General features: G+C 47.3%; 1 protein-coding gene across 2 annotated transcripts in view; it reads left to right on the forward strand.

The window, feature by feature from the left end:
* The window catches only part of rnf212 (ring finger protein 212), a 171,696-nt gene that overhangs the window by 77,132 nt on the left and 66,826 nt on the right, over positions 1–27,738 (forward strand). For both annotated transcript variants that reach the window (XM_085975479.1, XM_085975480.1), the window contains exon 8: positions 1,912–1,964. In XM_085975479.1, coding sequence (XP_085831605.1) covers positions 1,912–1,964 — 53 coding nt within the window. The remainder of the gene's footprint in view (positions 1–1,911; positions 1,965–27,738) is intronic.

Raw genomic sequence — 27,738 nt, forward strand, 5'->3', positions numbered from 1 at the left:
GATTTGAACTCCAGATCATTAGTCCAGCCCTTTGGAATTACTAGTCCAATAGCGTAACCACTATGTTACCGTACCCATTACTAGACTACAACTTCCAGTCAGTCCTTGTTTACAGATACATCCACAATCAGGAGCCTATGGGGGACCCAGAGCCCTATGTAAAGATGCTTTAAAGATAGAACATTTCTGCAGGAGGCATAATGCCTCTTGCAGACTAATACATAGCAGGCACATAGAATTAGATGAGATTATGGACTTGCTTTGGCAATGAGATGTCCACAAGCTGAAATATTTCCCTTGGACATGAAATCTGCACGTAAAAGTAATTCCTAGCTAGCTTAGCTTCTAAGGCCAATTCCACTTAGACATCCAAAATGGAGTTTCAAAGACATTGGCCCTTTTAGGGAGAATGTGGACTGTTGCCACTATCAAAAGACTCACAGATGTGTTCTTTCCCCGGCAAGGGATGTTTGCAGAGATATGGCAGAGTTTTGAAGAGTTAAAACCAGGGTGATTCTGATAGCAGTATGATTGCTTGAGAAGCCCTTGTACTTCAGTTTGCCCTCATAGAGAAATACTCGCTGTTTCCTGCCCAACAAAGTAAACCTGCCTCAGAAACGGGAAGAACTTTTAAAACACACTTGTCGCCTGCCTGAAGCTTATAGTCAATAGAATGAAGCAATCTAGTTTCTCAGATGTTAAATCCTTAGGCTATAAAAACCTATTATAGAAACTGAAAATGCGATAAGTACACAGCAGGTCGGTAGTTCTGATGATGGATCAACACCCGAAACATGAACCTGTCTTACCTCTTTACAGTTGGTGGCAGATCTGCTGTCTATTTCCAGCATTCTCTGTTTTTATTTCATATTTCCAGCATTTGTCATTGTTTTCTTTGAAGAAAATTACTGATTCCCATGAGCTTACCACACAGGCTTTTCAAATGAAGATAGTTTACAATTTGATATTAAGGTGAAGATCTTGATTGCCTACTCTGTGATGCCCAAGTCATTCATTGTATAAAAGCATAAGTCCAGCTTCACTAAAGATAAATATGGTAGATTTTTGGCCACACAGTGTCGCAACAGGGGCAGCACGGTGGCATAGTGGTTAGCACTGTTGCCTCACAGCGCCAGGGACCCGGGTTCAAATCCGGCCTCGGGTGACTGTCTGTGTGGAGTTTGCACATTCTCCCCGTGTTTGCGTGGGTTTTCTCCAGGTGCTCCGGTTTCCTCCCACAGTCCAAAGATGTGCGGGTTAGGTTGATTGGCCATGATAAAAATTGACCCTTAGTGTTAGGGGGGATTAAATACGTGGGGTTACGGGGATAGGGCTTGGGTGGGATGGCTGTCGGTGTAGGGACCGGGTGCTAGGGTTTGGATGATCAGCCATGATCTCGTTGAATGGCGGAGCAGGCTCGAATGGCCTACTCCTGCTCCTATCTTCTATGTTTCTATGTAACAAGATGATTTATTACCTTTTCCAGTCTGAACATTTTATTACATTTGTTATAAATGTCATTCTGGGATGGAAATTCGTCAGAGCCCGGTTTCGGACAGGAAGGTGGCGATGCGTCTTCACAGGAAGGTTAAAAAATTGTACCTTTTATTGGCGGCCCACTGCGTACGGTGGGGCGGGCTACCAATTGAAGAATCCTGAGTGGGGCAGGCTCATCGCTTACTCCGCTCACCACAGTCAGATTTCAGAAGGGGGCCTAAAAGACCCCATTTACACATATAAGGAACTTGTCTGCCATTCCGGGAGAACCCTGTGGAAATTCACCCCCATAACCTTAACAACAGATTATTCCTGAGTTACTCATAAGTGATGGAATTTGTCTATTTTGTATAAATGTATAATTGGTAAATGGAGATGGGAATTATTAATGAGAGTCTTTCTATTTGGTATTAGTCAGCAAACACAACGATTGTCTACCCCATCTTCCATAAGGGAATCTGTTTCAAGTAAGTAAAGACACACACTGTTCTTCTTTAACCCTTAGAAAGCAGTACAACAAAAAACTAGATTTTCTGCTCATTCATAATCAGTGGGCAGAAAAATCTAGCCCATAATGTTAATTAATAAACAACTACAACAGAAACTTACACTAGTATAGCACTTATAACATAGCAAAACATTAATAAATGTTATGTTCTGTATAATTCTTACTTAATAATCTGCATTAGAAATTGAAGTACAATAGCATTTCTGCAGTACATATTTAATAGATGATGGCAGTAGTGTTATGAAGCTCGAGAGCTATTCAATGGCTAAGTTTTGGTGGCAGTAGGTAATGCAGCAAGTTTGTAATCTTAATGTGTTCCCTTTTTGCTATGTTTATTGGTAGCATGAGATTCTTGCTTTTCTTTTGCACTGCAATTTGCATCAGCACTGAAGAAACGAATGTTGTCATCCTTGATTTCAGCTGCTGGGTGGCACTGTGCAGTATTACAGCTGTGTTTCCACACAGTACCGCCCAGAGGCTGAAACGTGACAGTACAAAAATGTCAATATTGAACTGAATTATGGTGCAACACAGTGGCAAGAATGAAGTCCTGCACGAATCACTGACAAGCATTCTCTGTCAAAGAAATATTTAAAAAACAAAAAAAAGATAAAAAAGAAAACGGGAAAGAGTAAACGGAACAAAAGAAAGTGAAATGAAGGGGGAAAAATTTAAATCTGTAAACAGGTAACAGAAGCAAAAAGAAAACGAGTGTTTCAGACAGCCACAGAATTATGATAAGTTAACTGATTTACCTACTCTACCCCAGTTTATTCCCAGGACCTCCTTCAATCTTTCCTTCTACTATATACCACCAGTTTTCTGTCTGCGCCAAAGTTGAAAGTTACCCCCATAAAGTGCCTTTTTCTCCATATTTTTAGTATACCTAATGAAATATTAGACCCAGTTTTAAAGTTCATTGCACCAGATACCCCTGTGATAAATAAGCTGTCAAATTATATAGGGCAGACCTTCCTATTTTTGCACTTGTGGCTATTGGAGTGCCTGAACACCCTGAATAGAGGAAAGTCAGGCAGAGAGCAGCACACACCCACAAGAGAGTCCACCTGATTTTCCATCCATTAATTTAGATGCGCTTATATTCACCTTACCTTCTGTTCACTTTGCACAGGTGATCCAATAGGCCCCAGGCACAGAAATAAGGACATCTACCCTGTAGTTTCATTCAAATTATATTCTATTTCATTTCATGTATTTTTGCTGGGGGGTGTTGAGTAGACTTCAACAACTATCACAACTCTGTTAATTCTTGTTTTCCTGAATAAATATTACTATGAGTCCACTTTTCCTTCTTCTGGGAAATTTGCTTGTGTTGAACTTATGCACTGAAAGATGATACCCTCTTAACCTTCTAACTAGTGCTCTATCACCCTTATATTGATACTTTCTAGTATTATGGACATCACAATTAACTCTAAAGTTGTCCATCACCAGGTCTGGCCTAATCAATGAACGCCAGTATGATTTATGACATTGCTGTTTCACAAATGATCTTATTATGTGTGTTGCACCCTCACAAGTTCCTCTATTGAACAATTTGGTGAATCATTTGTCATTTGAATTGAACTCCCTATCTCCTCTGACTTCGAGTGAAACTCCCACATTTCTTCAGTTAGTCGAGGTGCCGCCAAAATATTGGTTTCTTTTTGAGTTACTTCTTTTCTCCTCAATAACTCTTAACACTCTACAAAGCCCAAGTCAATCAAAGACTTGAATACTGCTTCCATATCTACAGAAACTCTTATATTATCTCTCACACACCTGGACAGGATAAAAGAAAAAGGTCTTCTTACTCGATAGATGATCCTATCTGGACTCTCTGGGGGTTATTTTGGGGAAAGGGTGAAAACAGGCGCTAAGTGACTGCTGTGCTAATAAGACTGGTTTTAGACCGCAATTTAAATCATGTTAATTGATGATTCACATGATTTAAATGTGCCTGGAGATGCAAAAACGGACATCTGCAGGTATAGCACTTAAGCGCTGATTAGAAGCAATTTTCCTGGAGCTTTATATACGCAACCACTTCCACTGAAGGTGTGGCGTGCACTTGCTAACATACAATGGAACGTTTCAGCATGGATCAGGAACTGAGGGAGAGGGTGCACAGGTTCTCGGATGTGGCATTGGAGATCCAGGTGGAGGAGGTCCAGAGGAGGAGAGATGTTCTGTACCCGCAGGGGGGAAGGAAGCCACAGAGGAAGCTAATGTGGCAGATGTGGGAGGAGATCACCGCGGAGGTCACAGCCAGGAGCACTGCCCCCAGGACATGGCTCCAGTACCGCAAGAAATTAAACGACTTGACATAAATGGTCAAGGTACAAGCCCATCACACAAACACACTGCTCAATAACTGCACCACCACCAGCATCACATTCTCAACACACTGCATCCACCATCTAACTATACACTGACATTCACAAAACTCACACTATTCCATCCTTCACAGGCATTACTCACAGCTCAGACATGTCTTATAGCTCCTCAACCATATGAGGTATTACGCACATGCAAAAACACCTGCCAAAACACTCATTCACATTCACCACTCTTTCTCTTCCAGGACAAGGTAGCACATAACAGGCGCCAGCAGGACCTGACCGGGGGAGGGAAAGCACGACTGCATGATATCACTTCCATTGAGAAAGCAGTGCTGCCGGTGATTGGGAAGGGAGTGGCAGGTGCCGTGGCCACATGCAGAGCAGGAAGCAAATCACCAAGAGGTATGTGGCCACTCCAGCTTCCTTACGGATCCACAACTGTACTCTGGGTGGAGGACTTCAATGTCCATCACCAAGAGTGGCTCGGTAGCACCACTAGTGACCAAGCTGGCCGACTCCTGAAGGACATAGCTGCGGCAGGTGGTGAGAGAACCAACACGAGGGAAAAACCTATTTGACCTCGTCCTTACCAATCTACCTGTCGCAGATGCATCTGTCCATGACAACATTGGTGGCAGTGACCATTGCACAGTCCTTGTGGAGAAGAAGACCCATCTTCACACTGAGGACACCCTCCATTGTGTTGTGTGTCACTACAACCGTGCTAAATAGGATAGATTCAGAACAGATCTAGCAGCGCAAAACTGGGCATCCACGAGGTGCTGTGGGCCATCAGCAGCTGCAGAATTGTACTCCACCACAATCTGTAACTTCATGGCCCTGCATAACCCTCACTCCAACATTACCATCAAGCCAAGGGACCAACCCTGATTCAATGAGTGCAGAAGAGCATGCCAGGAGCAGCACCAGGCATACCTAAAAATGAGTTGCCAACCAGAGGAAGCTGCAACACAGGACTACATGCATGCTGAACAGCGAAAGCAGCATGCTATCGTCAGAGCTAAGCGATCCCACAATCAACGGATCAGATCAAAGCTCTGCAGCCCTGCCAGTCGTGAATGGTGGTGGACAATTAAACAGCTAACGGGAGGAGGAGGCTCCATGAACAACCCCATCCTCAATGATGGCGGAGCCCAGCACGTGAGTGCAAAAGACAAGGCTAAAGCGTTTGCAACCATCTTCAGCCAGAAGTGCCGAGCGGATGATCCATATCGGCCTCCTCCTGACGATCACCGAAGCCAGTCTTTAGCCAATTCGATTCACTCCACGTGATATCAAGAAATGGCTGAGCGCACTGGATACAGCAAAGGCTATGGGCCCCAACAACATCCCGGTGTCGTGCTGAAGACATGCGCTCCAGAACTAGCCGCGCCTCTAGCCAAGCTGTTCCAGTACAGCTACAACACTGGCATCTACCCGACAATGAGGAAAACTGCCCAGGTATGTCCTGTCCACAAAAAGCAGGACAAATCCAATCCGGCCAATTACTGCCCCATCAGTCTATTCTCAATCATCAGCAAAGTGATGGAAGGTGTCATCGACAGTGCTATCAAGCGGCACTTACTCACCAATAACCTGCTCACTGATACTCAGTTTGGGCTCCACCAGGACCACTCGGCTCCAGACCTCATTACAGCCTTGGTCCAAACATGGACAAAGGAGCTGAATTCCAGAGGTGAGGTGAGAGTGACTGCCCTTGACATCAAGACAGCATTTGACAGAGTGGCATCAAGGAGCCCTGGTAAAATTGAAGTCAATGGAAATCGGGGAGAAAACTCTCCACTGGCTGGTGTCATACCTACCACAAAGGAAGATGGTTATAGTTGTTGAAGGTCAATCATCTCAGCCCCAGGACATCGCTGCAGGAGTTCCTCGGGGCAGTGTCCTGGGCCCAACCATCTTTAGCTGCTTCATCAATGACCTTCCCTCCATCATAAGGTCAGAAGTGGGGATGATCGCTGATGATTGCACATTGTTCAGTTCCATTCACAACTCCTCAGATAATAAAGCCATCCATGCCCGCATGCAGCAAGACCTGGACAACATTCAGGCTTGGGCTGATAAGTGGCAAGTAACATTTGCGCCACACAAGTGGCAGGCAATGACTAACTCCAATAAGCGAGAGTCTAACTACCGCTCCTTGACATTCAATGGTATTACCATTGCCGAATCCCCCACCATCAACATCCTGGGGGTCACCATTGACCAGAAACTTAACTGGACCAGCCACATAAATACTGTGAACACAAGAGCAGGTCAGAGGCTGGGTATTCTGTGGCGAGTGTCTCATCTCCTGATTCCCCAAAGCCTTGCCACCATCAACAAGGTACAAGTCAGGAGCGTGATGGAATACTCTCCACTTGCCTGGATGAGTGCAGCTCCAACAACACTCAAGAAGCTCAACACCTTCCAGGACAAAGCAGCCTGCTTGATCCACCACCTTAAACATTCACTCACCACCGGCACACCATGGCTGCAGTGTGTACCATCTACAAGATGCACTGCAGCAACTCGCCAAGGCTTCTTCGACAGCACCTCCCAAACCCGCGACCTCAACCACCTAGAAGAACAAGGGCAGCAGGCGCATGGGAACACCATCACCTGCAAGTTCCCCTCCAATTTACACACCATCCTGACTTGCAAATATATTGTTGCTCCTTCATCGTCACTGTGTCAAAATCCTGGAACTCCCTCCTTAACAGCACTGTGGGAGTACCTTCACCACATGGACTGCAGTGGTTCAAGAAGGCGGCTCACCACCACCTTCTCGAGGGCAATTAGGGATGGGCAATAAATGTTGGTCTTGCCAGCGATGCCCACATCCCAGGAACAAATGAAGAAAAACTATTCCTGATCCCTAAACTACAAACTTATCCTCACTCCATATGGTCTCATCACACACATCCTCCTATAATGGCCACACGTGCTGCACCCTAACCCTTATAGCTTTATCATGCAGGCTCCCAGGAGCAAGATCCACCTTGCCCCCTAGAGGAATGGAAGAGGAGGAAGAGCCACCTCGTCTCCACCCCCCCCCCCAAAGGAATAAACCGAGGAGAGCGAGGAAGATGGCATTACTTCAGTTTCTACTACTGTCACGGGCACCAGCTCAGACTAATACCACGTGTAACTTAGAGGCTAGGGTAGAAGAGGGATCATCAAAGTGGGGCGCACCGGGCACTAGTGGGCAGCAGCCACACCAGGTGGAAGGGACACCACAAGTGCCACCTTGCCGGGGGGGCAAGGTCGCATACTAATTCTGCTGTGGTGGAGTCAGATGACGACTTCGCAGGGCCAAGCTTCAGAAGAAGGCTGATGGGTTTGACAAACCAAATGTTTGGTGCAATGGACAGCCTGCCTAATATTTTATGGGCCGTGGTTAGGGGAATGGAGGAGTCTGCCTCCAGCTTGGCCTGTGACTTGACACAGAGCCTGGAACCCATCTTTTCCAGCGTGGAGAGGCTGGCCAATTCCATCCAGTGACCTGTGGAGCCCGACATCATGCAGTGTTTGATGACTGAAGTCACAGCTTCCAGTGTAGACATTGCAGCTTCCATGGAATGCCAAACAGCTTGCATGGAGCAACAAAGTGCTGCAATGGAAGCTCAGGCAGCTGCCATTGTGGCTCTGGGCTCCTTGGTTGAAAGAGACTGGCAGAGTGTCTCAGCTGCCCATAGATCTGTCCCCCAACAGAACAGTGGTCTGACTGAACAGAGGCCCCCGAGGCAGTGGTGTGGGAATCATAGAGCAGGATCCTACTGGCTGCTCTCCAGATGGCAGCATTCCCGCTTCCTTCTCCGGCACTCCACCATTGCCCTTGCAGTTGCCTGTCAGCCAGGCAGCCCAGACTGCTCAACCCATGTTGAGATGGTGCATTCTGAGATGGGGCCATCACGGTCCACAGCCTCGAGGGCATCCCAGGAGGACATTTGAACTGTCCTCTTCAGAATCTCAGAACCTTGTGTGCTGCTGCCACTTGGACTGCACTTTGTAGAAGAACCAGAGTAGGCAAGAACAGTTACAGGATAGCCGCTAAGGGTAAGCACCAGGGTGAATAGTTTAATATTTGTAAGTGCTGTTGGTTATGTCATGTTTTCATTGTTTGTGTTTGCTCTAGATGAAGAGTGAATATTGTGATTGCGTAGTCCTGGAATTGTTGGTCTATTTTATTCTGTTGTTCATGGGGAAGGGGTTGAAAGGATTGAGTGCAGATGGTCGACTTCTTGATGGATCCTCAGTCGTGGAAGGTAAGGCCTGTGGTACCAGTACTCTGAAGTCTGATGGTGGAGGATGTCTCTCAAAAGCGGTCTTCAATTGGGCATCCCTCCCAGGTGCGGGCCGTCTTCCTGGAACCCTCTGGTGCTCCCCCGATTCCCCCCTCGTCTTCCTCCTCTTCCTCTTCCCCTTCCCCCTCCTCTTCCTCCTGCTCCTCAACCTCCTCCTCCTCTTGTGGTTCCTGAGCTTGACCCTCTGGCACAATTGTTGGTGGTAACAGCTAGTCTCTGCTGATTGCCAGATTGTGGAGCATGCAGCAAGCCACCGCAAATCTGGAGCCCTCCTGTCCCTCTCTCCTCCAGCAGCTGGTGCTGCTCTGCCTGGCCTCATCTCTTCCCATTCCTCCTCCAGATCAAGGGGGACCCCGAGCAAGATCCCTATGACCAAGCACTCCCTTTCTCCTGGTGACTCCTATAAGGTCTCTAATAAGGTACAATCGCACAGCACGCACTCTCTTTAAGTGAAGTCCTCAGAGAATTTGCAAAGTAAATGTTGATAAGAGTGTTGGTGAAGTCTTGACAAAGTGTTCCAGAAAGACTCCCGATGTGTTTCAAAAGTCCTCTTCAAACGCAGTCTAGTCAAGTTAATCTCCAGCAGCAAGTGAACAGTGAAAGCTGAGCATGGCTGTAAGTAGCACTCGAAATCCTCAGCAACCACTTCTTTACTCCTGTTCAGCTGGTCGCTGTTAGGAGAGGTCGTTAATTGCAGCGCTATTGTAAATGGTATGCAGCCTCTTTAATGAGCGCCAGCAGGCAATTTAATTGTCAGTCAGAGGCTTAATAATCCTCGGGGCGGCCATTCTTCGTGTGCGCTTCAACTTCTTTACCAAGATGACGTCTTGCACTAAAGGCAAGCTAAACCGGCATTGCTGCTCAAGACCCCATTTTGGCCATCTCGGAGGCTCTTTAACACCTAAAACAAAAGGCGAAAATCACCCCCTCTCTGTCGTAACCTTTCTTATCTTTCTTGGAACCTTGCTGTGCACAATTTGGCTGCCGCGTTTCCTACATTACAACAGTGACTACACGTCAAAAGTACTTCATTGGCTGTAAAATGCTTTGGGACGTCCTGAGGTCATGAAAGGCACTATATAAATGCAAGTTCTTTTTTCTTTCTCTGTTTTATCGATGCTACAATGCTAGATGCTCCTGAATACTCCTCAGGTGCAAATGCATCATTTTACACAGTCTTCCTCCCATCTACATCCCCACTCTATTGAAATCAAGACTAATTGCATAATATTTTATTCAGATTAATTCTATCCCAAGACCTTACTCGTATGTAACTCTTTAGTCTTTCCTTCCTCCTACAATTGTCAAACTTTTAAAACCCAGGCTAAGCGTCATCTAATCACGACTTCCTGACTAACCTCATCTACTCTTTTTAACCCCAGTGATGCTTTGGTCCTTTACCTAGGTGTCTCAGTAACAAAAACATGTACAGTATATGCTTAGCACAACAAATGAAATGAGCTTGTTTTTGAAAATCCATTCTGGTGAGGGAAGCCAGTTTTCAATGCCTTTTTGATACACTGCGAAATGAATGATCATTTGCTGCTCACAAATGCGTAGCAAATAAATCTTCCATCTGTGATTTAATTTTAAATGACATTGCTGTTGGAGCTTAAAAATGTTATGTAAAAATGAGAAAAGAAAAACATTCAACCTTTCCAACTTTCTTGTTATTCAAATCCTTATTTCTGCCAATCCTGGCTCCAAACTCATATACTATTACTTCTTGTTAAACTAGAATGCTTCCAATAAAGCAATATTAACTGTGTTGGGGGTAGTCTATTTCATAAGTTAACTGGAAATGTGCAAACTTAACTCATTTTATGGCTTCCTGAGCTCATAATTATATCCCATAAAATATTTCTACTTTTATCCAATTGATTCCTTTGAGGTCTTAAAACTTGGATTATATTCCCACTTACTGTATAAAAACAATGGCCTAGAAATTCATTGACGCCACTTTTGGGGCGCAAAAGTGGGGCGTCCGCTAAAGTTTGCGGCCGCCGCCAAATCTAGGCCACTTCTCCGATATTCATTAGCTTCGCCCTACTAGTTCGGGCGAGCGCTAAAACTGCTGCTGGACGCCTCTCTTTGGGCGCTAAGCCGGAGGTGGTGATCGATAGCGCCGAGGCCGGGCGCAGCGCAGGTACGGCCATCTCGTGATTGACAGCAGACACCCTGGCGCCGGCCAGCTCTTAAGGGGGAAGGGTCGACTGTGTCTGCTGCCACGCCCTGGATAGTGGAGCCCTCCAGCTAGGCCTGAACACTGCTGCTGGACCCAAATAGTGCCTGAAGACATGGAGAAGGCCCGTGAACGTGCGCAGCGCTTCTCAGAGCGTGATCTGAGTGTGCTGCTTGCTGCTGTGGAGAAGAGGCGCCATGTTTTGTACCCGGACAATGGCAAGAAGGCGACGGTCCGCGTCTACAGGAGAGCCTGGAGGCATGTCGCCAGCAAGCTGTCAGCCAACAGCGACGTCCCCAGGACCGGTGCCCAATGCCGCAAAAAGTTAAATGACCTCACACGCATTGTCAGGGTGAGTACCCTTTCCAATGACCTCCTCATCCTTGCATGTGCACCTCACATTATGGGCAAAGGGACCTGAAAGCTCTAATGGCCAGCCTTCATCCAGCAGCTATGGGACAGGCATGAGCATCAATTGCACATTCTGCACTTAACACACTGGCCAAGCTATTCCACCATGGGAGGCATTGCACACCAGATCATGGCGACACACTGGCCAGGCTATTCCACCATGGGAGGCAGTGCACACCAGATCATGGCGACACACTGGCCAGGCTATTCCACCATGGGAGGCAGTGCACACCAGATCATGGCGACACACTGGCCAGGCTATTCCACCATGGGAGGCAGTGCACACAAGATCACGGCGACACACTGTACTTAGAGGCCGTCCTTTCTCTTGCAGGCCAAGCTGGCGAATAATCGCAAGAGCCGGACTGCGACCGGGGGAGGCTGACCCCATATCCAGCCACTCACCGACCTGCAACATCGCGTGGAGCGCCTCATGGGTGGCCGGGTGATTGGGCCCGTTGCATGTGGAGATGCCGACCCTGTTCTGGGCAGCAATGGTAAGGACATCACCTTTTGCACCTCTCTCGTCCCACTTGCACATCAGATCTACATCCTTTGCCACTGTCCGACCAATGCGCTGAATGCCACCACTCATGCATCCCGCACTGACGCCCTCTCCTCACTCTAAAGCTACTCTTGTGCCTTCCTGCTTTCAGATGGTCAAGAGGAGGTCCCTCAACTTGCCAGTGACAGACCCTCCGAGGAGGAGCAGGAGGAGGAGCAAGAGGAAGGCGGCCCATCAGGGGAACCCTCAGCCGCGGCCACCCAGACCAATGTAGGGGACACGTCTTCCCTGGAGGGCAGCGTGGCGGAAGTGTCGAAGGGGAGGGGAGCTCCTGGGACCTGCGTGCTGCAGAAAGGCGGGAGGGGGGTGGAAGCTCGGCGGCCTTCTCCCCAGAGGGGGGATGCGTCGGAGGGGAGTCCAATTGCTGGGCCCAGCGGCCTCCAGCAACGCAGGAAGGGTCGGCCAGCTCGGCGGCCTTCTCCCCAGAGGGAGAGTCCGGCCTCCAGTCAGGAGATGCTCTTCGCCGAGGAGATGGAACGCCTCGAAGACTTGTCCGCGGACTCGGAGCGCCGGCACACGGAGCTCATGGCGGCAGTGGCACGGTTGCCTGAGTCCATCGATTCCCTCTCTCGGAGTGTGGCCGAGTTCGGGCCCTTAGAGGCCACCAGTCGGGCGGAATACCGGGCAGATCTGTCAGCGACTGGCCAGGTGATCAGTGGTGCCGTCCAGTCACTGGCTGCTCTGCTGCGGTCAGTGAACAGGTCAACACGGGCACTCACTGCTGCCACACTCGCTGTGTCAGCCAGGCATCGCCAGGGCACCCGGCGCGCTGCAGCAGCACAGCGGTCTGTCCCTCGGCAGATTGGTGCGCATGCTGCAGTGCTGGCCCGGGCGAGTGCCAGTGTCTCAGGCGACCAGCGAGCGCCTGCCATCCGCCAGCTTGCTGCCATTCCTCCAGCCGCCACTGCCACTCCCCCAGTGGAGCTGCCAGGAGCTGCTGCAGCGACTGATGCTGGCCAGCCACAGCTGCAGCAATCAACAGCCGCCCACTCGACGGCCAGACCTCGACTAGGCCGACCCCCAAGGGCATCTGCCGTCACGACATGTGCCCCTCAGGAGCCTGCCCCCAGCCTTGCAGCAGCCAATGGCCTTACTTTGAGGCGGAGCAGCAGGGCGGGCAGGGGCCACCCAAAGATGGCCAAGGCATCGCCCTAGCGGGCCAAATAGTCGAATGTGTGGCCATTTGTGTTTGTTTCTTGAGGCCGAGAATTGGATGTTTGTTTTTTAAAGGCCGATGATGTGATGTTTGTTTTTGACGAAGGCCGAGAATGACGGCCATTTTAGTTGCCCTATTTTGTTAATCCTCTCCAGGTTGTGGGAGCGAGTAATGTGTTTGAGTGTTTTTTGGGGGTTTCGTCTGTTTTTGGTTTTCATGTGGGAAGGGCCCAGAGTTTGTAAAATGAAGCATTTTATTTATTCACATTGTCCATGTTTGATCTTTGAAGTGTTTGTTGCCTTAACCGGCTGAGGGCTTGCGGAGCGGCTGCAATCATGTTCTATCATTGACACAAGCCATTCCCTGACAGGGGGCCTAGAAGTGACGTTCACTAAGCCCTCCTGGGCTGGTACTCCTCGTCCTCGTCGTCCTCATGCTCCTCCTGCTCCTCCTCCTGAGGTGGTGGTCCAACGTGAGGTGGCAGTGCCTGAGTCCTGCGGATAGCCAGGTTGTGCAGCATGCAGCAAACGACGACGAATTGGGAGACTCGATCCTGCGAATACTGGAGGGCTCCCCCAGAGCGATCGAGACAGCGGAACCGTTGCTTGAGCACGCCGATTGTTCTATGAGGTTCCTTGTCGCTTGATGGCTCTCGTTGTATGCCTCTTCAGCAGGGGTCTCGTTGTATGCCTGAGCCACGAGCGAATTTGGCTAGGACAAATAAAAACCAGCGGCAGCGACCAGAGGCCCGAGACCAGCATCGGACCTAGGAGTGAGCAGCGAGGTCAGGAGGAGAAGCTATAACCGGCATAAAAACCAGCGGCAGCGACCAGAGGCGTACCAAATCAACAGCAGAGGAGAGAGGTAAAAAATAATCCAAGAGTGACGTCACCAGGAAGCAGGTAGGTGATTGGTTGGATTGGTTGGTGAGTATTTCTTCTTTTTATTACAAGCTTAAATTCGGCGGTTTTTTTCTAGGGTCTGTGCTGTAAGGGAGACAGTTGGTTAACCATTAAACTGGTGTAATTTAGAGGGATTGATTTAATCTAATTAAATTAAAAAAAATTATAATTAATTACATAGAATGGAGCAGATGATGTGTTACTGTTGCGAGATGTGGGAGCCGGTAGACCCCATTGAGGCTAACGGTGATTACATCTGTGACAAGTGTCTGCTGCTACAGGATCTCCAGCTCCGTGTTGATGAGCTGGAGTCTGAGCTTCAGATACTGCGACACATCAGGGAGGGGGAGAAGTACCTGGACTCTGTGTTTCAGGAGGTGGTCACACCTATGAAGTTAATTAATTCAGATGTAGCCCATGGTCAGGGACTGGACGGTGTGACCACGAGTGAGGCAGGTACGGGGATCCAGAAGGTAGTGTTGGAGGAGCCGCAGCCGTTGCTCTTGTCCAACAGGTTCGAGCTTCTTACTCCCTGTGGAGACGGAAGCAGGGGCTGCAGGGAGGATGAGCAACCTGGCCACAGCACCGTGGAGAGGGGGGCCATTCAAGAGGGGGGAGTAAATAGAAATGTTGTAGTGGTAGGGGATAGTATTATTAGGGGGATAGATAGAGTTCTCTGCAGCCAAGAGCGAGAGTCCCGTAGGCTGTGTTGCCTACCCGGTGCCAGGGTTAAGGACATCTCCTCTGGGCTGGACAGAAACTTGGAGTGGGAGGGGGAGGATCCAGTTGTCGTGGTCCATGTTGGTACCAACGACATAGATAGGACAAGGAAGGAGGTTCTGCTGAGGGAGTTTGAGCAGCTAGGGGCCAAATTAAAAAGCAGAACCACAAGGGTAATAATCTCTGGATTATTACCTGAGCCACGAGCGAATTTGGCTAGGACAAATAAAATAAGAGAGTTAAATGCGTGGCTCAAAGACTGGTGTGGGAGAAATGGGTTTTGCTTCCTGGGACACTGGCACCAGTACTGGGACAGGAGGGAGCTGTTCCGTTGGGACGGGCTTCACTTGGCCAGTGCTGGGACTAGAGTCCTGGCGGATCATATAACTAGGGCTGTAGAGAGGGCTTTAAACTAACTAGTGGGGGGGAGGTTCCCAGAGAGCAAATAATACAAATGACAACAGAGAAGGTCATAGACTTAGGTAGCAGTGGGGAAATTAAAAACCAGAGCGTGTAAGGAAGGGGTAGAAGGTGTGGAGTAAAAGGTAAAGTAATAAAAAGGGCAATAGCAGGAACTAAGTGTCACAAAACATATTTGAAAGTTCTCTATCTGAATGCACGTAGCATTCGTAACAAAATAGACGAGTTAAAGGCACAAATAGCTACATATGGGTATGATCTTGTGGCCATTACAGAAACATGGCTGCAGGGTGACAATGCCTGGGAATTAAACATACCAGGTTATTTAACAATCAGGAAGGACAGGCAGGAAGGAAGGGGAGGTGGGGTGGCTATGTTAATAAAGGAAGGAATCACTGTAATACAGAGAAATGATATTGGGTCAAAGGATCAGGATAATGAAACAGTTTGGGTGGAGATAAGGAATAATAAAGGGAAAAAAACACTAGTGGGTGTAGTATATAGGCCTCCGAACAGTCGCAACTCGGTTGGATGGAGTATCAATCAGGAAATAGTTGAGGCTTGTAATAAGGGAACATCTATAATTATGGGAGATTTTAACTATCATATAAATTGGACGAATCAAATTGGGCAGGGCTGCCTTGAGGATGAGTTCATTGAGTGTATTAGGGATGGGTTTCTTGAGCAGTATGTAACTGAACCAACCAGGGGGCAAGCAACCTTAGATCTGGTCCTGTGTAACGAGACAGGATTAATTAAAAATGTCCTAGTAAAGGATCCCCTTGGAATGAGTGACCATAACATGGTTGAATTCCATATTCAGTTAGAGGGTGAGGAGGCTGTATCTCAAACAAGCGTGCTAAGCTTGAATAAAGGAGACTATGAAGGTATGAGAGCGGAATTGAGTAAAGTGGATTGGGAAAATAGGTTAAAGGATAAGACGATACATGATCAGTGGTGTACATTTAAGGAGTTATTTTACAAATTCCAAAAAAAGTATATTCCACTGAGAAAAAAAGGGTGTAAAAGAAAAGACAGCCATCCGTGGCTAAGTAAAGAAATTAAGGATAGTATTCGACTAAAAACAAGGGCATATAAGGTAGCCAAATCTAGTGGGAGGATAGAGGATTGGGAAAACTTTAAAAGACAGCAAAAAATAACAAAAAGATTGATTAAGAAAGGGAAGATACATTATGAAAGTAAATTAGCAAAAAATATAAAGACAGATAGTAAGAGTTTTTATAGTTATATAAAAAGAAAAAGGGTGGCTAAAGTAAATGTTGGTCCCTTAGAGGATGAGACCGGGAAATTAATGGTGGGAAATATGGAGATGGCAAAAACACTGAATGAATATTTTACATCAGTCTTTACAGTAGAGGACACCAAGAATATCCCAACACTTGACAAGCAGGGGGCTATAGGGGGGGAGGAGCTAAATACGATTAAAATCACTAAGGAAGTAGTACTTGGTAAAATAATGGGACTCAAGGCGGATAAATCACCTGGACCTGATGGCTTACATCCCAGGGTTTTGAGGGAAGTGGCGGTAGGGATTGTGGATGCATTGGTAATAATCTTCCAAAACTCCCTGGACTCAGCAAAGGTCCCGGCAGACTGGAAAACTGCTAATGTAACACCCTTATTTAAAAAGGGCAGTAGACAGAAGGCTGGAAACTATAGACCGGTTAGCCTAACATCTGTGGTAGGTAAAATTTTGGAGTCCATTATTAAGGAGACAGTAACAGGACATTTGGATAATCATAATTTAATAAGACAAAGTCAGCATGGTTTTATGAAGGGGAAGTCATGTTTGACAAATTTGCTGGAGTTCTTTGAGGAAGTAACATATAGGGTGGATAAAGGTGAACCAGTGGACGTAGTGTATTTAGACTTCCAAAAGGCATTTGACAAGGTGCCACACAAAAGATTATTGCTTAAGATAAAAAATCACGGGATTGGGGGTAATATTCTGGCATGGATAGAGGATTGGCTATCTAACAGAAGGCAGAGAGTTGGGATAAATGGTTCATATTCAGACTGGCAATCAGTAACCAGTGGTGTTCCGCAGGGGTCAGTGCTGGGTCCCCAACTCTTTACAATCTATATTAACGATTTGGAGGAGGGGACCGAGTGTAACACGTCAAAGTTTGCAGATGATACTAAGATGGGAGGGAAAGTAGTGAGTGAGGAGGACATAAAAAACCTGCAAGGGGACATAGACAGGCTAAGTAAGTGGGCAGAGATTTGGCAGATGGAATACAATACTGGAAAGTGTGAGGTTATGCACTTTGGCAGGAAAAATCGTAGAGCAAGTTATTATCTTAATGGCAAGAAACTTGAAAGTACTGAAGTACAAAGGGATCTGGGGGTCCTGGTGCACGAAACTCAAAAGGTTAGTATGCAGGTGCAGCAAGTGATTAAGAAGGCCAATGGAATGTTGGCTTTCATTGCTAGGGGGATAGAATATAAAAATAGGGAGGTATTGCTTCAGTTGTACAAGGTATTGGTGAGACCGCACCTGGAATACTGCATACAGTTTTGGTGTCCATACTTAAGAAAGGACATACTTGCTCTCGAGTCAGTACAAAGAAGGTTCACTCGATTAATCCCGGGGATGAGGGGATGGACATATGAGGAGAGGTTGAGTAGATTGGGACTCTACTCATTGGAGTTCAGAAGAATGAGAGGCGATCTCATTGAAACATATAAGATTATGAAGGGGTTGGATCGGGTGGATGCAGGGAGGATGTTCCAGATGATGGGTGAAACTAGAACTAGGGGGCATAGTCTTAGAATAAGGGGCTGCTCTTTCAAAACTGAGATGAGGAGGAACTACTTCACTCAGAGGGTGGTAGGTCCATGGAATATGCTGCCCCAAAAAGCTGTCGAAGCTACATCATTACATAAATTTAAAACAGAAATAGACAGTTTCCTAGTAGAAAAGGGAATTAAGGGTTACGGGGAGCGGGCAGGAATTTGGACATGAGTCTAGGTTCGGATAGGTCACGGCCCTGTGGGTAGCGGAGCGGGCCCAGGGGCCGTGTAGCCTGATCCTGCTCCTGTTTTCGTGTGTCTAATGCTGTTAGATTCAGGAGATAGTCCTGTCATAGTGGATTGGCGGTTAGGATCAGATCAGCCATGATCTTATTGAATGGCGGAGCAGGCTCGAGGGGCCAATTGGCCTACTCCTGCTCCTATTTCTTATGTTCTTATGTTCTTATGGGTCGTGGGCGCGCGGAGCGGGGTCATGAGCCAGGTACACAAAGGATAGCCTTTGTCCCCGATAAGCCATCCTCTTGGGGGAGGCTGTGCCTGGAACATGTCAGCCACAGTTGTCTGTCGCAGGACAAAGGCATCGTGGCTGCTGCCTGGAAAGCGGGCATTGACAGCTAGGATGCGCTGCCTGTGGTCACACACCAGCTGTACATTGAGGGAATGGTAGCCCTTCTGGTTGCGGTACTCCTCGGCATGCTCAAGAGGTGCCCGCAAAGCCACATGCATGCAGTCAATGGCGCCCTGCACCATGGGGAAGCCCGCTATTCTTGCAAACCCCACTGCATGCTGCTGCTGCTTGTCCAGGGTCATGGGGAAGGAGATGAATTGATGTCTCCTTCTGAAAAGGGCTTCGGTCACCTGGCGGATGCAGCAATGCACGGCGAACTGGGAGATGTTAGCGATGTCCCCAGTTGCGGATTGGAAGGAGCCGGAGGCATAGAAGTTGAGAGCCACCGTCACCTTCACTGCCACCGACAGAGACGTCCTGCGCATCAGCTGTGGCTGCAGATCTCTCTGAAGCAGCCGGCAGATGTCTGCAACCACCTCCCTTCGGAATCGCAGCCTCCTAACACGCATCGCGGCAGACATGGTCAGATAGGAGGTCTGCTGGCGGTATACCCTGCGTGGGTAAGGCCTCAGTTGGCGACGCCTGTTGCCCCCTCTGCGTCTAGCCAGGGCTGCCACTCTCTCACGGCGTCTGTAAGCCCTTCTGGCATAAGGCTGAAATTCAGCGTTGCCACCCAATGCAGCCCCCATTATATGCTGGCAAACACTGAGCTCTGAATGAAGGCAAAGATAATTGGTAAGCTCTGGCCTGAGCCAAAAATACCTGTCCAAGTGTTGGTCCAAACCAGTAAACTCTCCTCCTTGGTCTCTGTCCAAAAAACCGTTGCACAAGAGTGAATGCTGCAAAATGGCTGGCCTTTATACTGCTGGGTAAGTGCCCTTTAATTTGCGCTCCCCGCGGCCCGGCTGGCCTGTGTACCGTTCCACTTCACAGTCGCTCGGGCCGCCCGGCGCACAATGGGCCGGCGCGAGTGAAGTTCCGGGTTGGGGCTCACAAAGGGCGTTGCACTATTAAATGACGTCATGATCTGCGCGCGCAGCAGGGCGCGCGCTAAGACTTTGCACCGGCGCTAAATGTGTCCTGAAGTTGGGGAGAGGCGCAGATCGCGCTGCGCCCGGGCGATAAGCGCCTAGCGCTCGAGATCTACTCCTCCTAAGGCGCTAACGGCTGGCGCGCCCAACTGAATTTCTAGGCCAATGTATTTGGTCGTACTGGTGTAAAAGTCAGACGTGGGTCACTTATGTGGAGCAACCAAATAGGAAAAGATCATTGATACTGCTGGATACATTATACTCACATGTCTGAGGGTCACTGAAATCTGGTGACGGTCTGACTTATGTACCAGATAATATTATGCTGTCCTTTTTTCTTTTGAAAACCTATTTAACTTTCTTAGCCTTTCTATAGCTCAATAATCTAAAACCTGGAACCATCGATATAACCCTTTTTTGAATCCTAACCACTGCCTCTACATCCTCTTGTAGGTATAGTGATTAAAATTGGACACAATACCCCACTTATGGACTTGTAAATGTTATTTTTGGGGGGTGGCAAGGATAATGATTATTTTTTTCTGCTTATTAGAGTGAGTGATATCAGTGCTACAGAATTGAACACTTTCTACTTTGGCCCCTGGTATTATCTACAGTTTATGCCAGGTCAAGTATTGTGTGAACAGATGCAGGGTAACGCTCCTCCTACTCTGCCCCAGAAATGTACCTTATCTTTCAATCTCACAGGAGAACTATACTGTTTCAGTATGGATTTTTTATATTCCATACCAGCCACCCTTACAACTTCTTAGAGTGCATTTGTCAAATGTGTGCAGTTGGCTTGAATCATTGGTAGTTTTGTGTTGTGGACCCAGTAGGAACTGGGTTGAGACTGCCCAAACTCATTTCACAAAGGTAAGTACAAATGAGGGTGGCCATTCAGAACATATAGCCCATTCTTCCATGCAAAATATAGGGGTAGAAATTTAACTTTATTCCTTACCAAAATGGGCAATACTGGATCGGCTGCACGTTATAGATCCTACCTAATTTTCCTTTCCAAAATGGGCGATAGTGGATCAGCTGCCCATTCTGTGCAAAGTTTAATTTCACCCGCTACAGTTCCTTCATCACAAGGGCAGCACGGTGGCATAGTGGTTAGCACTGTTGCCTCACAGCGCCAGGGACCTGGGTTCGAATCCGGCCTCGGGTGACTGTCTGTGTGGAGTTTGCACATTCTCCCCGTGTTTGCGTGGGTTTCCTCCGGGTGCTCCGGTTTCCTCCCACAGTCCAAAGATGTGCAGGTTAGGTTGATTGGCTATGATAAAATTGACCCTTAGTGTTAGGGGGATTAAATACGTGGGGTTACAGGGATAGGGTGGGATATGTGTTGGTGTAGGGGTTACGGGGATCGGGTGGGATATGTGTCGGTGCAGGCTCGATGGGCCGAAATGGCCTCTATCTGCACTGTGGGGTTTCTGTGATATCCAACTGCCTCTTGATTGATTCCAGAGTTTCAGCCTCCTCTATCCTACCCGGAAGATCTTTCCAGGTATTAACCATTCTTTTTTGTGAAGCAGTATTTCCTGATATTGGTCTTGAACTTGCCTTTTACTAGATATCCTGTTGCTCTACTATCATTGTTGAACTCACTCAATGGAGTGGGACTGCAACCTTGTGACTCAGATGCAAAAGTGCCACCAACTGAGCCAAGCTTTTTAGAGTGACTTTTTTAACGAATTAACTTTAGATCAAACAGTTTAACCAACTCTTTTAAAATATCACAGAGAAGAATTTCTATCTCTAGGTTTTCCAAGACAAATTACTAAGGGCTTTTCCTATTTAGCACTGCCCAGTTAGATCTATTACCATTGCTAACTGCTCTCTGTTTCCTGTTCTCTGATTCTGTTTACAAGTATGTTTTTGATCCCATGACCTAGCTCTGTAACTACAAGGATTGTAAAAGACCTTGTCAGATTATTACTGAAAATCAGGTTGTACAATATCCACAATCCCATTATCCAGTAAATCTTCATAATGCATTGCGTGTTGGTTTGGTTTTCTGACATGTTGCACAGTAGTTTTGATTTCTCGCCTTTAATCCTAATAGGTGTTCTTTAAATGCCTCTTTTACTCCAATATTTCCAGGTGTTGATGCCAAACTAATCAACCCTATAATTGCCAGAATCATGACATTTTCACGTTAGAATAATAGCTATTTTCCAGTATTCTGGTACCCCACCTTACCAAACACATTCTTACTTCTGCTCTTGTTTCTTTAAGTATTCTTGGATGCTTTCAGCACTCCTGGAGTTTTATGAATATTCAAGTTCTCCAGTTTCTCTAGTAAGCACTTCACTATTTTCTTCATGAGTCTGGACCCATCCTTACTGTGGTGTCCGTGTATAATAAGACACAGACTGCGGAGAACGGTACAACAGGTGTTTACTCAACGTGGCTCACACTGCAACTGATCTGTACAGATTACTACTCAGTGCTATATACAGGTGTGGTCACTGCCGGTACTGCAGTATACATGAGCTGTAAAACATAGTTCTCCCCTTAAAGGTATATACATTACAATTCCTCCCCTTTTAGATTAACAGTACCATAACACTCATTTAACAATTAAATATCAAACTAATTACAATTAACACTTTTAACATGCAACATTAGCTGAAAATAGTCTATTTATATATTCAGTCTTTGGGGAGGCTTCCTGATCCTTTCTGGATAGCGCCTTTCCCAAGTGTCTTGCTCTTGGTGCGGAGGCGATTCTGGCCCCCTGTCGTCGGTTGGTTCATCAGCTTCCGATGCTACTGTTTCTGGGGTAGATGCGACCTGTACGTCGGGTTCATCACCAGGTACGTATGGGCGAGGCATGGGATTGACTTGTTCCTGTGACTCTAGGATCTGGTCAGCATGGCATCTCACGATGCTCTCCCCAACGTCCACTGTGTACATTAGTGGGCCCTGCCGTGTGCATATCGTTCCTGGCTGCCATTTTTCTGTTTGGTAGTCGCGGGCCAAGACTGGTTGCCCTACATTGAAGCTCCTTGTTGGCTTCTCATGGATGTGCTGGAATTGCTTACTCTCAACACCTCTTCGTACGTTTGGTCTGAGCAAATCCAGGCGAGATCTTAACCTTTGGTTAAAGAACATCATGGCTGGGGCCTGGTTGGTGACTGCATGTGTCGCATTCCGGTAGGCGAACAGGAAATTGTCCACCTTGTGCTGCAGCGGAATGTTGTCATTGTACATAGCCTTTATTGCCTTCTTAAAGGTTTGTACGAACCTCTCAGCCAATCCATTTGTGGCTGGATGATACGGGGCGGATGTGTAATGCCTTACCCCATTCTTTTTCAAGAACCTCTGGAACTCTACGGACACAAACTGTGGTCCGTTGTCAGAGCAAATCTGTTCTGGCAAGCCATTCCTGGCAAAAATGGTCCGTAGGACTGCAATAGTTTTCTCCGTGGTGGTGGAGGACATTTTGATGACCTCAGGCCATTTCGAGTGCGCATCCACGGCTATTAAAAACATTGAGTCCATGAATGGACCAGCAAAATCAATATGCACCCATTGCCATGGAGATGAGGGCCACTCCCATGGGTGCAGAGGGGCCTGTGGTGGTGCATTTTGGACTTTCTGGCATCCTGAGCAGCTCTTGGTCAGGTCCTCGATTTGTTTATCGATTCCCGGCCACCACACATAAGCCCTGGCTAGGCTTTTCATTTTTACCCCTCCCAGATGACCCTCATGAAGCTCATTGAGCACTCTATCCCTTAACTTGGGTGGAATTACCACTCGGGATCCACACATCAAGGTCCCCCGGCACACTGACAGCTGTTCTCTCCTTGTTGAGAATGCTGGCAACAGTGAGTCGCCATGTGCTGGCCATCCCTTCACCGTCAAATCATATACCCGAGACAGTGTCGGGTCATTTCGGGTTTCCTTTTCGATACAAGCATTAGTTACCGGTAGGTATTCAACTATAGTCGAATGGAATATTTCGACAGGATCCACTGCTGGTGCTTCCTCCGCAGCAGGCAGTGGCAGGCGTGATAGCCCATCAGCATTTCCATACTGTTTCGTGCCCTTATATTCAATCTCATAGTGGTGCGCCCCTAGAAAAAGTGACCATCTTTGTAGTCGTTGCGCAGTCATCACCGGAACGCCCTTCTTCGGATTAAAAATGGAGACAAGAGGCTGGTGATGAGTCAGCAAGGTGAATTTCTGCCCGTGCAGATAGTGATTGAACTTTTTCACTCCCCACACTAGGCTGAGGGCCTCCCTGTCAATCTGGGCGTAGTTACGCTCGGCTGAGGTTAGTGATCGTGACGCAAAGGCTATTGGCCTCTCTGAGCTGTCCGAGAATTTGTGCGACAGCACCGCTCCAATGCCGTAGGGTGACGCATCACATGCCAACCGAATTGGTAATGCTGGGTTGTAATGGGCCAATACCTCTTTCGATGTGATTAGTGTTTTGCTCTTCTGGAAAGCTTGTCTACATTCGTCACTCCACTTCCATGGCACCCCAGTTTGCAGTAGGATGTTCAGTGGGTGTAGTATTGTAGACAAATTTGGCAAGAACTTACAGTAGTAGTTTACCAGCCCGAGGAACGACCTCAGTTGTGACACATTTTCCGGTGCTAGAGCCTTGACTACTGCCTCAATCTTCTCTGGGGACTTATGTAACCTCTCTTTGTCGATAACGTGGCCACAATACGAGATCTGTTTTCTAAAAAACTCGCATTTGGGGCGGTTAGCTCGGAGCCCATATTCCTGCAATCTAGTGAACACCTGCTCCAGGTTGGCAAGGTGATCACTGTCATTTTCGCCCGTGACCAGGATGTCATCCAAATAACACTGGGTCCCTGGGATCCCTTGCAGGGCTTGTTCCATTGCCCTCTGCCAAATAGCCGGAGCTGATGCTACCCCGAATACCAGCCGGTTGTATTGGTAGAGACCTTTATGGGTGCTGATTGTGAGGTATTTTTTTGATGCTTCTTCTACCTCCATTTGCAGATACGCCTGGGCCAGATCAATCTTAGTGAAGCGTTTCCCTCCAGATAGCGAGGCGAAAATATCTTCAATCTGCGGAAGTGGATATTGTACAGTGTGAAGGACCGGGTCCACTGTTACCTTAAAGTCCCCACAGATGCGAACCTTCCTTGGTTCCCCAGGCGTGCTGCTCAACGACTTTTTCATCACAGGGATGATGGGTGTAGCCCACTCGCTCCAGTCTACCTTGGACAGTACACCTGAACGTTCCAGACTCTCCAGCTCTGCTTCGGCGGCTGGGCGTATCGCATAAGATACCGGTTTGGCCTTAAAAAATTTTGGGCTTGCGTTTTCTTCAATTTTAATCGTCGCTGTCATGCCTTTCAGTGTTCCGAGTCCTTGCTGGAACACTTCTTTCGCGTCAGTTAGGATCTTTGACAGTCGCCCAGGTGTGACGTCGTCATCCTTTATGTCAGCCACAGTCAGTGCCTGTATGGAATGCCAATCCAGTTGTATTTTCCGGATCCATTCACGTCCCAGTAATGGTGGTCCTCCATCTTGCAATACATACAGGTCTAGTTTTGGTGTTTCCTTACCGTTATATATAACGGTCACCCTTATTTTTCCTTTGGGGTAGACTTTTTGCCCCGTGTATGTCTTCAAAATAATTTTTGTGTCTCTCAAGGGTATGTGTGAGAATAGCCGCTCGTAGTCCCATCGGTTTATGACTGTTAGGGCTGATCCTGTGTCCAATTCCATCTTTACCTGGACTCCTGCTATCTTGAGAGTGACCCAAATGGTTCGGTGATCCTCTGTTGTGATCACATTATGTAGTTTCAGACAACTCAGTTCCCTGCTTTCGGAGTCGTTATCACTCTTTTGTTCGTCTGAACTATTCTCCGTTATCTTATGTACCTTCTTGTACTTTCCTTTGGTCGGTTTCTTATTGCTGGTTTTCTTTCCCGACCTGCAGACTCGTGCTATGTGTCCTACCTTTCCACACTGTCTGCACACTTTGTCTTTGAACCAGCAATCATTCTAGTCGTGTGTTGTTCTGCCGCAGCGATAGCACTTCTCTGTTCTATATGACATTTCGTTTGTGCCATATTCTTGCGGTCTCTGTTGTATCTCTGCAGCGCCCCGTGCTGCTGCTTCATATGATACCGCAATGCTGAAAGCTTTTTCCAGTGTAAGGTGCTTTTCAGATAAAAGCCGTTTCTGGGTTCCTTCACTTTGAAGCCCACACACAAACTTGTCCCTTAAGGTATCTGCCAGTCCCGCTCCAAACTGGCAGTGTTTCGATAGTTTGCGCAGTTCTGTTAAATAATCAGCATTGCTTTCATCCTTATGCTGGTTCCGTTTGTGAAACTTGAATCTTTCTGCTATCAGCAGCGGTGTGGGGTTTAAATGTTCCTTTAGTATCGTTACTATGTCTTCAAAACTCTTTTCCATTGGCTTCGTTGGGGTTACTAGATTTCGTAATAAACCATACGTCTTTGCACCCATTAAATTTAACAATACCGACGCTTTCTTGTCATCTGACACCTCATTTGCCTTGCCGTACACCTCTATTCGTTTGACATATGTAGTCCAATCTTCGACTTCATTGTCAAATGCGGTGATACTGCCACTCTTCGGCATTTTGGGTGTGGTTTAAAATGGCATCACCCGCGCTTTCCTTCCTCCCCCGCTGCTGCCAACGCCGCTCCCGGCGGTTCTCGTGGCAATGGAGGCGCCCTGTAGGTTTCGCGTGCTTCTCCTGCGCTGCTGCCAACGCCGCTCTCGGCGGTCCTCGTGGCAATGGCGGCGCCTCGCGGGTTTCTGCGCGTCTCTCTCTCCCTCCGATGCTGCTCGGCCCCTGAACACCGGCTGCGCCCTGTGCGTTCTGCCCTCTCTCTCCCCCGTCGACGCTGCTCGGCCCTTTGCTGTGCCGCTCGGTCGGGCTCTAGCCCGCCGCTGTCCGGGAAGGGTCTGCGCACTACCTGTTGCCAGCCCGTTTCGCTGGACCACCTCGACTGGAAAGCCAAGCCTGGCTCTCGACAGCCTCCCCCGCAATTCTCAAGTCTCTGCTGGATGACTGGGCGGTTGCCCGTGGTCGACGCCCGAGTCTCTGGCCTTGACCTCCAATCCACTGATCTCCAGGAACGAATCCCCAGGAGGTGATGCAGAGTTGCAGGTAGGTTCGAACTTGCCTCGTCGCCAATGTGGTGTCCGTGTATAATAAGACACAGACTGCGGAGAACGGCACAACAGGTGTTTACTCAACGTGGCTCACACTGCAACTGATCTGTACAGATTACTACTCAGTGCTCTATACAGGTGTGGTCACTGCCGGTACTGCAGTATACATGAGCTGTAAAACATAGTTCTCCCCTTAAAGGTATATACATTACAATTACCACTCACATTCCCCGATTAGCAAGACTGGGAAGATTTCCTGCAGTGAAAATGTTAAAAAAAATATATAAATCCTACCATATTGTTAGCTTTGCCTCCAATTTCTCTTCCTTAAGAGGCCCTGCTTGTTCTTTAATATTGGCTCAGTGCCTTTTTTGCTGTTTTTCTTTAATATCCACTGTAAACCTCGATTAGCTGTTTAACATCCATTGTGGCCACGTTCTTCTCTTTACATTAATTTTTATGAAAAGTAGATGTGCGTAAATAGGATTACAGGAACATTAGGAAATGGTTACAGATGATCCTTTCATTAAGTATTTTTCGCATCACAAAATAGGTTAACAGAAGTTACTGACCCCCGCCCTAGCTTTCTGCTGGTTAAGGCCTTGTTAAAAGCCAATCAGAAGAAACTGATGCAGAGCTAATCAGGCGGAAGGGGTAGGGTTAAAAAGAATGATTACTAAACTCCTGGTTAGATCTGGCATTAGTCACCTTAATGAAGGGGGCAATTTTGAACATCACCAGAGATTTCACAGAATAGGTTCGCATAAATGAAACCCACAAGAGTTATACAGCAAAACAATTTTACAAAATTGAACACTTGTGAAAATACAAGTATATTCATCTTAGTATTAGTATTAGTACTCTAGGACATGTGGTTGCTGTGGCCACGGGGACTACAGACCATACACCGGGTATAGATGAAAAATAAAATATCCTTGATTTTGCTCGTGTCTTGTACTTCTTACAGTCAGTTTATTCCAAAAAGAAAATGCATCAGTTTGTATTGTACACAAAATTCTGAATGTTTAACTGTCTTCCACATACTGATTCTAGGTAATGATTCTAGATTTACAGCTCATGCACTGAGGACACATAATGGAGAGTAGTATTTGAACCATTTAAATATTACTAGCAATGCACTGGTTGACTTTACCTGTGGTTTATGAAAAAAAATACTTAGAATTTTAAGTAAAAGCTCATGCTTTATT

Source organism: Somniosus microcephalus, chromosome 2 (assembly GCF_052327205.1).
Source record: "Somniosus microcephalus isolate GS21.2 chromosome 2, FLI_Smic_1.0, whole genome shotgun sequence".
In the NCBI taxonomy this organism is placed as follows: Eukaryota; Metazoa; Chordata; class Chondrichthyes; order Squaliformes; family Somniosidae; genus Somniosus; species Somniosus microcephalus.